The sequence below is a fragment of the Aythya ferina genome (genome assembly GCF_964211825.1).
Source record: "Aythya ferina genome assembly, chromosome: 7".
NCBI lineage: Eukaryota > Metazoa > Chordata > Aves > Anseriformes > Anatidae > Aythya > Aythya ferina.
In genome coordinates, this window is record NC_140302.1 from 7,490,271 (window position 1) to 7,504,660 (window position 14,390).

The 14,390-nt window shown below is 37.7% G+C and overlaps 1 protein-coding gene across 17 annotated transcripts in view; it reads left to right on the top strand.

Moving 5' to 3' along the window:
• The window catches only part of PCDH15 (protocadherin related 15), an 883,259-nt gene that overhangs the window by 853,776 nt on the left and 15,093 nt on the right, over nucleotides 1-14,390 (top strand). For 14 of the 17 annotated variants that reach the window (XM_084525148.1, XM_084525147.1, XM_084525146.1 and 11 more), the window contains 2 exons: nucleotides 2,395-2,613; nucleotides 6,377-6,487. In XM_084525148.1, coding sequence (XP_084381274.1) covers nucleotides 2,395-2,613; nucleotides 6,377-6,487 — 330 coding nt within the window. Of the gene's footprint in view, nucleotides 1-2,394; nucleotides 2,614-6,376; nucleotides 6,488-11,479; nucleotides 14,100-14,390 lie in introns of those variants that run through there. The other 3 variants (XM_084525143.1, XM_084525144.1, XM_084525145.1) reach the window with 1 other exon arrangement.

Sequence of the window (14,390 nt, forward strand, 5' to 3'; positions counted from 1 at the left end):
AGAGACTTTCAAAATCTTGCAGAGATTTAATGCTGTCCTAGCTGAATGATGTCTTTGGCCAGCTAAAAGGATGTGTAACGTGCAGCAGTGACACCTAGTGAACAACAAACGAATTAGAGAACCATTTGTACTCTATACTTGCAAACCATCATTGCGGGTCTTCAGGCAGAGAAAAGGGATTTTTGCTTAATTACCCAGAAAACACTTTGTAGAAAAAAATCAAGGAATCAGTTGTGAATATTAGTAGAGCACAGCAGTACAAAGGGACACTGTTCTTCAAAATGCTTTGGGTTGGTTTTGTGAGACTGCAAGTCTGTGAGTAGTCACTGCTCCTCTTTGAAGCTGGTATCACACAGAACCGGGACCCATCATTTCGCCATTTGGGATGGTTGCTCTGCGTGTCAGGAGATCCATCTGATAGATTACACACACAGATCAGATCACACACTCTCCGAAGTTAGAAAAAAGTGGGAATGAATGAATGCTATGAGAATTTATCAGTAAACAAATTTGCTTGAGAGGAAATCAATTGCAAGAAATGAACAGCCTTTAAGAAGTGGTCTTTTAGGAGTGTAATTTGTCTTGTGATCACCCAAATGAAATAAAAGCTATTTCAGACTTCCTTTAGACATCCAGAGTTAATATGCAGAAATTGTTTCAGAATATTTTGTTGTTGTTGTGTTGGTCTTTTTTTTTAATCTGTGCTTTTCACAGCAATTTCTAGAAAAACCTGTGTACATGGACAGAGTGGGGATTTTGCTATAGCTTAGAGCCAGCAGGATCCTTGTCCATCCAAGTGGGTGCCTCCCACTGTGGTCTTTATGGCTGGAGTTCAAGGAAACTACTTGGCAGCTTGTGAAAGAGTCAGTCCTCACTTTCAAAGTGATCCAACATGTTTTCTTCTCCTTTGGAAATTACAGCCCTGTATTTTTATTTATTTATTTTTGTTAAAGTCATATGGGAGAGTATTTTAAATTATATGGGAAATAAGATAACTTGATTAGGATTACATTTATCTGCTCCGCTGCTCCTCTTGAAACTGCCAGTTATCAGACCACGTACTGAACTTCTTCCACCATATTTGCTTTTTCAGGGACTGTTCTATTCCTTTGCTTCATAACTCTTCTTCAAAGTCCTCTCATAGTATGCACAAAATCTGAAATTAAATGGAAGATGGACATTACTGTAGGTTACAAGGAGTGACAAGAGTTCCCGACTAGCTAATACCCCACTTTTGCCATAGGATTTAACTGTCTTAACTATGTGTCTGGTAGGCCTACTTCATACCAGTATCTTTTTGATACCATATTGCTCCTGTAATTATCACCATTAGTCAAGATTGTTCTGGTATCTGGACGTGTTCAGATAACCTGTGAAGTTTAAATAAAAATTTATTATTTGCAGTTAGTGCTTTTCCTTTTAGTAGAGGTGTGAAACTCCAGAAGAGGTAAACTTCATCTTATTTAAAAAATAATAATAAATCTAGAAGGAAACAAGATTATTTTCTAAAATTTTATCCTCCTCCTCCTTGCAATTCTGTATCTTTCAGAATGCTACTACAGGTTCCACCTAAAAAAAATCACTAACGGATAGTTTGCTCTAAAATAGCTTGAAGCCAGTGAAAAAAAACAACATGCTGTGCCATCTTTTGAGAGATGTTCTCTCCCCCTCGAGATGATTTCGTCTTATTATTGGTGTTTTCCTGTTGCCATCCTTGAGAAGTCCTTAGGAAGGAGAGTCGGAAGTCTTATTCAAGTAATTCAGTACATTGTATTAGCACTGTGTTGTAAGAAAATAGCAGAGACATGGAGGCTAACTAGGCAGAGCAGATGCAAGAATAAGATTCCAAATTGATGCAGCTGTGTGAGGGGAGGATTATTAATCTTCGTAATTTTTCCAGATAAAAGTTTTCCATATCACCTTGTTTTTAATATTGAGAGGAAGGTTAAAAAGGAACAAACTGGACGATCACCAACCAAAAAGGTTGCCCTAAGAAACTAAGGAAAGTCCTTTAAAAATTAGGTGCTTCTAGTTTAGCATCAAGTTCAACAGTCGTTAGGGATGTCAGGAGGGTTAGTTAATCCTCTGCACTGAAGGAGAAAGCACAAAACAAACTGTTGGCCATGCTGTTCCCTATGGCATGGAGAACTTTTTGCCCCTAGAAATGAGAATAAGCTTCAGCTCACTGCCCCGTTTCAGTGTTTGAACTGTGTTCTGGCATTAAGTACATTGGAGTTACCACTGACATGGGAATTATGTGGAATTACTGATATTCTTAAACACATAAAGGAGAGGTATGTGCTTTATCAGAGCATAGTTATTAACCCAACTATGCAGTAATTCAAACACGGTTAATGAGGTTGGCTGTAATAGTTTTCTTTTGTGACACTGAAGGTTCCTTGATGGCAAACTGCTGGATATCAATAAAGAGTTCCAGCCGTACCTGGGACAGGGGGGACGCATCCTGGAGATTCGCACCCCGGACGTGGTAGCGAATGTCAAGAAGCAGGCGCAAGCTGTAGGCTACACAGAAGGTGCACTCCTTGCTCTGGCCGTCATTATCATCCTCTGCTGTATGCCAGCTATATTAATTGTTATGGTCAGCTACAGACAGTAAGTATTCTGACTCCTTTTAGTAACAGCGATGTTGTAGTAAGGACACTACAGTTCTTAACTGAGCTGTTTTGCAAACTTTCCTTTATTGGCAGTCTACATACAGGGAAATACTTGTAACGTCCCTCCCATCACACTAGTTGGTTAATGTTTAATGGGGGCTTTGCATGGAAAGAGGAGATGCATGGGAAGCACATCTTGTTATTCTTTCTTAAGTTGAAACACAAGATCAAAAGCCAGACATCTGAAATGCAAGTGTAGATTTAAACTGAATTACATGCAAAAAAAAATAATTAAAAAATAAAGAAAATAGTGCTGGTTAAATAAGTGAATCAAAGATCAAACTGCATAGCTCAGTCAAAATAAGAGGAGGACTCAACTGATTTTTTGTTTAAATCCTAAAATATTCAGTTATATATTTTCTCTGTGTGCTTCTTAATTGCAAATATTTAATGAAAATTTGATTTTGTGCCATGTTAGTGCTATTCAAGTCAGCATAACCAGAAAGAACCTGCTTGATATTTTCATTCACCTTTCATAGACTCAAGAGTTTTAAGTCATGGGACTAGTACACTAATTAAAGGATCAACATCGCTAACTAGTTCTATGAAATGGACTGTTTCAGGTCCACTAAAAAATCTTCAGCTGAAATGAAAGATTTCTAATTCAATTCTAAATGAAAGATTTCTAATATGCAGAGCAAAAATTATCAATCATTGCAAAACCAAAACCTAAATAAGTCCATGCATCTTCCTCAGTAACAAGCTGTATTCAACTTGTACATACATCCATCTGTATCTCCATGCCCTTCTATCTCCATTTAAAAATCGATGAACTAGATGGAATGCAATGTGCCCTTATTGTGGGAAACCTTTGCTCTGTCAGACCAGGCAGGATGGGGTTCTCAGAGCCATGGTGGATTTTTTGATTTGTTTTTTTTGATCGTTTGTTTGCTTTTTGAGAAATGCTTTGTTGTCTGCTCCCTTCACTACATCAAGGGCAATGAAGTGGCAGCGCCTCTGCAGACTCCTGCTGCAGTGTTGCAGGAGTCTGTGGGAGGAGAGGGCACACACAAGCTGATGTGCACGTGTTGCCAGAGAGCACTTACAATTTGAATGCTGCAATAGGTGTAATATAGTACAGCATTCCAGATGGGATTTAAACACTGCATTTTTCCTTTCTGCACTGCCATTTGGAGTTAGAAAAGTACTATGTTAGATGATTCTGTGATATGTTATTCATCATTGGAAAAGCTTATCCTACACGGACAAAATAGTAGCCTGCCTGAAAGCACTCTCCATGGTGACATCAGAAAAGTAGGCAAGAACAGCCATTTTCTAATGGCTACTGCAGGTTCTTTGGAGTGCGTTTACACCCCAGTATTTCCAAACAGTTTGGGTCAAAGCAGAAAGTCTTTTACAGGAGTCTGGAAGTGCTTGACAAACTTTGTACCAGTGGGATGGCAGCACATCTCAAAGCTGCTTTATATCTGTCATTAATACGTAAAGTTAGCTGTTAGCTTCCAGTGAAACACTACTGAACCAGCCCAACCTACCAGTAGTAAGTGATTACTGTTTTTATTATCCGAGTGGCCTGGTTCCCTAAGAAAGGTAATAGCAATATTTCTCCTTGGTGCCTGTTAGGTAATCAAAGGAGATTAACAGTCTCTTAAGGACTTTAAGGAATCTGTCTAACTTCATCAAAAATCACAGTCTAGAAGTATGACTTGGAATTGGATTCAGAGCAGACCGGTGTGAGTAAACTATACCTTTATGGAAAAGGTATCACTGAAGAGGACCGAAGAAAATAAAAGGCATTTTACTGTTAATAAATAGCAACAGCATTACAGCCTTTTCCTCCTCTTTGAAAGGAGCTTCAGTATTTTTCCTGATAACACTCTGGCAAAGGAGATACTCAAGTCTGCCTCTGAGTGTAAAGATTATAATATATAAATTATACATTGTTTTATATTATTTTTATCATTAAATAAATAATAAAATTAACTGTCATAATCTCAGCACATATAATGGAAATTTTAAATATTTTCTCACTGTTAAAACTTTTTATGTGCAGTAGGGGCATTTTTCAGTGCTTTCCAGACCCATGATCAAGTTAACATTCAGAGGATTAATTTTACTTACTAAATTTTATAAAAGTACTACTTAAATTAAATGAGTTATCTTCTAAGTATAAAATAAACACTGTCAAAGTGCAGTTCAATGCCTACATTTATGGCTTTTGTAAACAAGCCAGAAACTCATTATTCCTTGCCATTACTTAGTGTCTTAGAAATACACTATTTAATGTAACCCCAGAAGGTAAGTATAAGTAATAGACTATTAATCAAAAAAATGCCATTTTCTTAATAGAAATTGAAAATAATACTCTCTCACTACTGAAGACATTTTCTGTAGCATTCTCAAAATATTTTAAAGGGATAAAGCAGTTATAAAAACACAGCTCTAATAGTCTATTGGCTAACGAAATATGACAAGGTAGATCCTGTTTTTGTGTCTTTTTCTTTTCTTTCTGTATGTGTGGCAGGAACTTGTTTTCTGTAAGCCCAAAGCAATTTTCCCTGCTGTAATTCATGCTTATACTGACTGCAAAATTGTTTCAAGAGTAGTGCAAATAGCAGCTAAACACTCACTGTTCAGCTCTGGAAATTACGATTCTTTAAACATGTCATTAATTCTGTAATTTTATGTGTGGAATAATTAAGTAGCATCTAGTTTATTACTCCTATTAGTTTCACTGTTTAGGACAATTGTTGCAAACAGAATTAATTTAACCTTCCATTTTATCTCCTCATCTTTTTACTGCATAACAAAACAGATTCAAAGAGTAAGTATTTGTTTTCTGCTTTGTTTCTAAATGCTTGCATAGGAATTCTGAGGGCTTACTTGTGTTCAGTTTTAACAGGGTAACTGACAAGCAGTGAGACTTACTTCCTACACTCCAATTTGTTTCTGAACATCCTGTACAGCAAGGCTTTCGAGTGATACATGTATGGCCACTCAGGGCCTTTTATTATTGCACGCTAACATGCATTGAAGATACCACTGTTCAGGACATAGCCTGTTTCCTGCAGAGGACAGAAAAAATATTAATCCATGTGTGGTATTCCTCAAGCAAGCACCTACATGTCAGGCTGGGGTGCAAATGAGAAACCATAGTTTTTATTTTCTAAGTAGAAAATAGAGTTGTGTGGTTTTTCTTTCTGTTTGTTTTGTTTTGTTGCAGTGAATTTACCCATTAAAAAAAAAATCTTAGAAAAAATGTTGAGACTGAAATTTAGCAGTCAACTGTAATGAGAAATGAGTTGTAAGTGATGAATTAAACTTTGTCAGAGTTTTATATTTAAAATTATAGTATCTTGGCATTTGAATAAAATAGTCAAAGGAGCTTACTCTCTTTGTCATTATCCCTGGACAGCCAGTATAATAAACCTGCTAATAAGAGCAGTGTCAGAGCTAGCGTGTGCATCATTGCCTGGAAGTGCTTGCTGCAAATTGGCAGTGCTGGGCTCAGGAGGTGTCTGTCCATGGTGGGTGCTGAGATTCCCCTAAGAAAGAACAAATAATGTGCAGGTGCAAAAGATGGGTAAAAATTCTCACGTTACTACTTCTCTTTGAGGATGAGAGGCAGGAATGTTTTGTAAACTGCAGGAAAAAGCATAGAAATCTTTTCATTTCAGCTTATGTTAGGGTATAGAGTGCTTCTAATTTGAGTGTATTTCTCCACCCTGCACGGCTTCCCGAAGGCGACAGGCTGAGTGCGCAAAGACTGCAAGAATCCAGATGGCCCTACCGGCAGGCAAACCAGCCAGCACCACTGCCAACAACCTCTATGAAGAGCTTGGTGACAGCACCATGTAAGTGTTCTTTGCAATACATCAATATAATTGATAATGACCAAAGCCATGATTCACTTTGCAGGGATACCACTTCCAGCAGTCAATGTCAAAAAAGCTTTTCTTCACGAAGGGGTGTTTCTCCAGCTGCTTGGGGTTCTCCAACATCTGGAAAATAAATAGGTCTCTGTAAGGAGATAAAAATTTAACCTGCTAATGGGGATTTCTCTTAATGCACAAGGGAATTTTTAACAGCTTTTTATTTGGCAAAATGCAAGGCATAACCAGATGTTTTTTCTAGAGCCTACAGCAGGCCTTCGCAAAGAGGGGGAGCCAGGATGGCTCCTTTATAAAAATCCAGGCCAACATTTTCCAAAGCTGCTGACTAAACACATCTAATAAAATTGCTGCACCAAAACCTCTTTTTTTTTTTTTTCTTTTCTTGTTGTTGTTTTAAAATTAAAAACATTTTGAAAATTAAATTTAAACATAAAGGAACTATCAGTGCAGAGAAACGAGTGGCAGTTCAATGGATATGTCTTTTACCTGTTAGATGCTTGTAATATAATAACATTGCAAAGATGCAAAATGTTCTCATGCCTTTGTAAATCTGAAATGTGTGGACTCCAACAACAATTTAACTCTCAATATGAGAACATTACAGTGGAGAAGAGCCAATTAATATTTGTTCCGTACTGGAGGGGCGGGGGTGAGGGTGCTGCTTATCAACTTTCCAGATTTACTCATCAATGTTTATATTTTAAAAATGGGTAACGCTGAAGAATACAGCAATAGTAATGTTTGGAGGCAGGGAGATGGAGCTGCTGGTTTCATCGAGGACTGTCACCTTCTGTATTTTCAGTCGTTATTTATTTTGTTCAGAGTGTTGAAATGCTACAAATGCTGTGGTTGAGTTTATTAAATGGTAAGGAGGTGTGACAATGCCTATTGCTGCTGCTTTACCTCTTAGCCATCTGAGAGCAGGCTCAATGCTTGAAATGATGCCAGAGCTTTCTTAGAATAGCTTCTCCTAACTGCTGGATTTCCTCCTATACCTTTTGCCTTTGTGAAGTGTTATTTCTGGGGCAGGAAGAGAGGAAAAAAGTGTTTGACAATAGCATATAGTCACATCTTTGAATGTGAGCACTTTGACTGCAAACCAAATGGGATCACATCTGTACACTTATGCATGCAGTGAAATGCCCTGCTGGATAGAATTCCTATTTCTTTTGCATTTACTAAATTCCTACTGAAACTAACAAATGACTTCTGCTGATTTTACTGGCAGTGATATAAAGCTGATCATCAGTGGGAATTGGATGTCCCAATGGATAAATTTGCACTTTGTACACCAGTGAATACCTTCTGCTAAGCCCAGATCAAACCTCATTATGCTGGGTTATTATACCTGCAAAGATTTTTATTATTATTATTATTATTTATATTACTTCTTAGCACTGAAACATGTAGGTGCTAATTTATAGATTTGCAAAATTGGAATTTAGGCTTAGATTTATATTCATTTTCATAAATAATAGTTTTTAATAGCACCAAGAAAAGATCCCATATTTAGAATACTTTCTCCTAGATGTCTTTGCATACAGCTATGTTAAGGAACTGATAAATATCTATGAGTAAAAATCCTTAAAAGTTAAATGAATACGCCTAGGATTAAAAAAAACAAACAAAAAACACACACATAATTCAATAAAAATAGGTACAAATTACACATTCTTTCTGTCAACTATTTGATTTCAAGGCACTGGTATAACGTAGGAAATTACTTTTTAGGAAATACCTTTTATTAAATTTTGACATGAAGTTTAGTAAAATATTTCCTGTCTGTAGTTGTCCTGAGACAGTCATCTTTCATTTGCAGTACTGCCTTGTGTCTTGTGTTCTTAATTTGGTGTTTTTAGCAAATGAAATGAAACTAAACTCTTCAGTTTTAAATCTACCTTGTCTCATAATTTTTATTTTTCTCTGTCTGGACACATAGGCATCAGTAAGTAAGCTAATTTCCTTGTCTTAATATTCGTAGCTAGTAGAAATGCTAGTTTTCCTTACCTTAGTTCCCATTAAACCTTGCAATCTGAAATTCATCTTTTATTTGTCCATTGATCAAGTACAGGAAAGACATTTACTGTGAAGTTTCAATACTTGTATTCCTCTTTATCCTTTTGTAGGATGTAGAGATGAAGTATGATTGCTGAACTTGAATGGTATTATTTCTGAGGCCAAATAGTCATACTAGGGTGAAAAAGAATTAAAACAATAAAATCCTTAAAATCCTGAGTGTGCACACAGGAGATTTGCTTTCTGGTCATGGACCTACGATATTAGAATTGGATGGGACCAAAATCTTTTTAGTCAGCTATTTGTAATTCCTTTCTAGACAGGTACTAATCTTTCAGTTTACAGAAATAGGCTTCATACTGGTGATCTGAAGTTTCTCATTGATTAAAATATCCATACATAAATAGAAGATTTCAGGATAACCTCATCTGTGAGAGAGCTCATATGAACCAAGAAAGGAGCTAAGAAGCTTTTGAAATAATCCATTCCAGTAGCATAAAGGTTATGTCATCTTGCACGAGCTTTCTACTGGAGGGTGTCCTTCAAGTTCAGAATCATTTATTTCTCTCGTCTCTAAATAGATGGATGCGTGACCAATCTTAAAGTATGCTGCTTGAGAATAAAGAGTTAGTTTATTATTAGTGTGAAATCAATTATTTTTCATACCGACTCTACACTAGAACAGTTATCTACAGTATATGGTTATGTTCTGCCCAAAGGCATAATGATTTTTGGAGAACTGTAGTGTCTGAGGAAGAGTTTATTCACTAATATAACCCCCCGTGGCTTTGCTGGGAGGGTTCACAAATGGGACAGTGAGCTCTGTATGCTGTACAGTGGTTCTTCTTGATCCTTCTGGGTCCCTATGGAAATGGGAGACTGTAGTTTCTCTTTGTGAGTCATCTCCCAGCCAGAAAAAAAAAAAAAAAAAAGCAAATGAGTTATTAAATTACATTTCCAGTTTTTCTAGTTTAACCGCTAGAGTTTAAGTTTCCAGTAATTTAGATTGAGTAATATTTTCAGATCTATAATATATATAAAAAAAAAGGGGGGAAGGGAGTGTTGAAAAAATATTAATTAAAAAAGGAAATAAAAAATATCTGCATAATGGAGAAATCTGTCCAAGAGGTCTAATACAGCTTCTTCCAACATTCATGTCAAAATGGAAAATATTGTTATTTTTTTCCACTGTTCCTTTTTTTTTTTTTCAAAAAGTTAGAAGAATATGACTCAAGTTTTGTAAAAATAAGAATTTTTAACTCAGAAATTTTTGGAAAACTGTTAGCTCAAGAGACTCTAAAAATAGTTTTAGTGGTAATTTTTTGTATAAATGTCATTACTCTCATTCTATATTTTAGCTGCAGTTGCTTAAGGCAAGGGGAAAGTTTGCAATGAGGCACTCAATGCATAGGGTAGCCGCAAAGTATCTTTACCTAATGGCAAAGGCAGTGAAGTTCCAATTGAATTGCACAAAAGCGGTAATGTTAATATTGCCTTTACTCCCCACTCTACCATAATGTCTCCTTACACCATCATATTCTTCCCTATAGCTTGTCCTGTGGACAATTTCACAGAGAGCTTTTAGAGTAGGCATCATTTTGAGGTCTGTTTTCTTGCATCTCTCTACTAGACAGGGATCTGTTTAGGTACAATAAAATAAAACTGTGTATGGCAGTGATGGAAATGCATTTTGATGCAGTCTCATCTGAATGAGGGGAGGATAATCTCTTTAAAAGTATCAAGTGCTTCACTTTTAGCTGTATCTGGAGTTGGCCAATATCCTAAATCTTTCGTAGTTGGTGGGAAAAAAGTTTATTTTCAGTCTCATTATTTAAAACAGGGATCTAGGGGCACTCTTTTCTAGCAGACAGTTTGGGGATACTGAGTTTTAAAGTTCTGTTTATCTTAAAGTCTGCTCGGTAGTGTTTGGTATTAGAAGTCCTTGAAGAAGGTATGTTAATGAGTCACTCAGAAGTGCTAGGTAAATTCCAGGAAATGGTGAGACATCCTACTTTTGGACTAGAAGTTAAATGTAATCTAACTACAGGGGATTTTTGCTTGGCTAACATGATGCAGAGATGAAATCAGTACACATACAGATACTTCTGCATCAATAGCTGAATCATAAATGCAAGAATTAATGCCTGTAAAAATCAGTCTCAGAATGGATAGAGTGCAACACGCATCTCAGCTGACTGGCTTCTTCTCCCACTGGCCTGCACCTTGCAGCTCCGAGCTTTGGGTGTGCCTGGGGCACCTCTGACTCCGCCTGTGGCCACGGTTTCAGGCTGACTGTCGGCTTGCAGAGCAGTTCTAGTTTTACAGCTGACCTGTGGCCACTCCTCAATAGGCAATGCAGGCACACTTAAAGGCTGCCTAACTGTACACATTTTTATAGAATTGCAGAGGTTTGATGCACAATTATTGTAAAATAGAATACTTACAGGAATTTTGAAGGTGAACCTGTGTTGGCTGTGTGCTGTATGGCACAGTGCCACTGCTGTGTCAGTGATGGAAACAAATATACAAACAGGATACATACAATGATTCCATATTATCTCACAGGGAAACTGTATAGCAATAGTACATAATATTGATATATTTTTTTTATCACTTGTAAGGCAGGGTACAGTACTGACCCTGATACTTTTGAAATCTATGCTTTTTAAGAAGAAGTCAACAATTTTTGAACTTGCTGAGTAGCTAAAATCTTACAGTTTCTCTTCCTCCTAAAGTCATTCTCCCCTAAAGAATATGTGAAAGTAAATGTCTTGCCCAGTAGTCTAGTAGACTTTTGTGTGTGTGTGTTGGGTAGTAGTAGTTTGCTGGAAGTATTGTTACAGCTCTGATTCATATCACAAATTCTTTTTTTCTCTCTCATAAAAATCTATGTCCATGCATGTTTCCTTACATGTGATTATCTTCTTTTCTTTCAAGTCTTTTTCTTCTCTACCATTTCCAACAAAGCAGGGGAAAAAAATCAGTCTTAGAAGAAGGAGATCGTCAGAGAGTTATAAGCAGCTTTGCTTCCCGTGCTATCAAGGCTCACAAGCAATCTAATATCAATGGATCATTGAACAATAATCTCCCCAAATCTTCAAGTAACATTACTTTTTTATCTGATGAGAACCCATTAACTACTCAAAACCCATTGTATGTGGAAGGTTTCACTCAGAGTCCCGCTGCTGCTGGGTTACTACGGAAAAGAAGCGATGCCCTAGATACTCTTTCTCCTATGCACTTAGTCTTGAGAGATGCCTCCTTGGGAGGCAGTCACCGTGCATGGACGGTACCAGCTCACGTTACCAAAAGACACGTGCCTGGTTCTCTGAGCAGGCCAGTTATCATGGACCCCATTCAGTGGCAACAGGAAAGACTCAAAGCAGAGAATGAAGGAACTGAAAATCAGCCTAGCAGAGATGATCTTAGCAGTCCACTATTTCAAAGAATAAGTGGCCCCAAGTTAACTGTAAAAGAGAAGGCAAGACAATTTGAGCAGCAGGCTTTGCAGGAAATGAAGCAAGTGAAATCTCCTGATGTGAAATCCATCCGTTCGCCAACACACAGCAGCTGTTTCCAAGAAAGAGAGAATGTGCTAGAGCAGTCTCCTAAAAGTGTGGTTGCTTCTCCTTGCCTTCGCTCTTCTCCTCTGTCCTCTCCAACACCTTGTGCTGAAGTAGTTGAGCCTGAGCCTTCCACGGTCCCCTCTGTAATCATCACTCACCACGACTATCCTGAAGAACTTTCTCCTCCACCAACTCGGAAGCCAACTCCTCCGTCTTTTAGGATAAAGAAATCAGTTTGCCAAAGTTTTCTAGCTCCTCAGACCAAAGGAGAAGTTGCAGAAAGCATTCCAGATCCACCTAAAATACCCCCACCCCCACCTCCACTGCTGCCACCTCCACCTCCATCCCCTCCTCAGTCGCCACCACATCCTCCAGCTCTGCCCCCCGTGTCTCTTTCTTCATCTCTTCTTAGCACCCAGCACCTCTCCCCTGCAAAGCATTCAAAACCCCCTGCCAAACAGCCAGCTGTACTGCCACCGGCCCTAGTGCCAGAGCCACCTCCCCGTAGGGAGCTGAAAGGTATTCTTAAAAACATTCAGAATTTAGCAGCAATTGAAAAGTCCGTGGCCAACATGTACAGCCAAATAGACAAAAACCACGTTCTGCCCAAGCACATTTCTAAGCTCAAACCAGTTGCAACACCAGAGCTGCCAAATCCAGAGGCAGTGGCTGAGCACAACCAGCAGAATGGCAGCTTGAGCTGTGTTGTGGAGGAGCTTGAGAAACGCTTTCCATCCCAGTCGACAGCACTGTAATGTTTTCGGTTGGATGTTTTCTGCATGTTACATTTTGAGTGAGATGACTCTAATGCAGCACATGGTATCTGCCTCAGACTCTCCAGAAATTCAGACTTTTTCCTTTTCTCCGCTGTATATCACTACTTAGTCCTAATCCCAAAATTGAGACTTTGTCTTACCTGTTTCCTCAGAAATTTGTAATGTATGATTTTACAAGTGGTTTTCTCAACACTACATTGTACTGCTCTATGGCATTGGTTCTCAGTCTTTTTCTACCAGAACTGCTTGGGGAAAACTGTCTATTTGTACCCAAGGATCAGTCATAGGTGACAGAGGGCTTGATCCTGCATTATGATAAGCAGCCTGCACTGTAGCTAATACCACCAAGCAGAGCAATTCTTCTGCGTCTGTAATGGGAATCTCTTGCTTTGCCCATAAAATGTACCACCTGGGAGGAATCTTGCTGTCAAATATCGGATGTCAAAGAAAGCAAGTGCTGATAGTAAGCAGTCTCAGCACAGTGAGCCAGCATTATTACAGTAATTCACCTTTTTATTGCGTGGGAGATGACGCAGTGCTCTGTTATGCTGGCTTGCTTTCTTTCAGCTCACATTTGCATCTCTTAAGTCAGAAGAAGGTTTTTCTCTAGATTTGTCAGTAAACCCGTCTGTTTTCCCTCATGTCACTTACATGCCTTCCATTGCTTTTATATATATATATATATATTGTAACTGCACATTTAAAGTTTTTATTTTGTAAATGATTTAATGTACAAAGCATTTTTTTTTTATTTTGCATGTTCATGTTGATGTCGTCTCTCTAACTTTCATGCTAATTTGCCATGAACTTCAGTTAATACATCTTGCTTATCTTAAAATGTAATAAAGTCATTCTGATTAGTGTCACTAAGTGAATGGTTTATAAGTACTTGTAAAAATCCATGCAATATGGATTTACATTCTGGCTTTTTTGCTCACAGTTATCTAAATCAGACCTTTGCATTAAATATGTCAATTAGCTTGTCCTTTGAAACAAACGGTAAGTAAAAGCGTTTTGGCATTTAAGTGAATGTTAGTTTGGTTCAACCTGCAAGTTTCATTTATTTCTTTGCCAAAATGAAGAATATTCATGTTTAAAATGAATATTTTTAAAAACAGTGGTAAAGGCATATATTACAGAATGAAGAAAAACTAAAATTCAGTTCAATATCAAACGTATAATTCTGAGCAAAAAGGTACTTATTTATCAGAATGTCTAGAGATACTCAGCATTTCTGTGGTGCTTGGCTTTTTCTCTCTTTTTTTTTTTTTTTTTTTTTTAATCTGCGGTTAGGACATGTATGGATGCTTCAGTCGGAAACTGCTGAAGGTAGTTTGTCTTTTTTTTTTTTTTTCAGAGCCAAACTTCATGATCTCCATCATGCATGTTTTGCTGATGTATTAGAATTTTTCTATGCATAATGAAGTCCTGCACTCTTCTTGGGCTAGATTGTAGTTCCAAGACAGGTAATGATTAGGAACTGTACCCAAACATGTGCAGGGAATG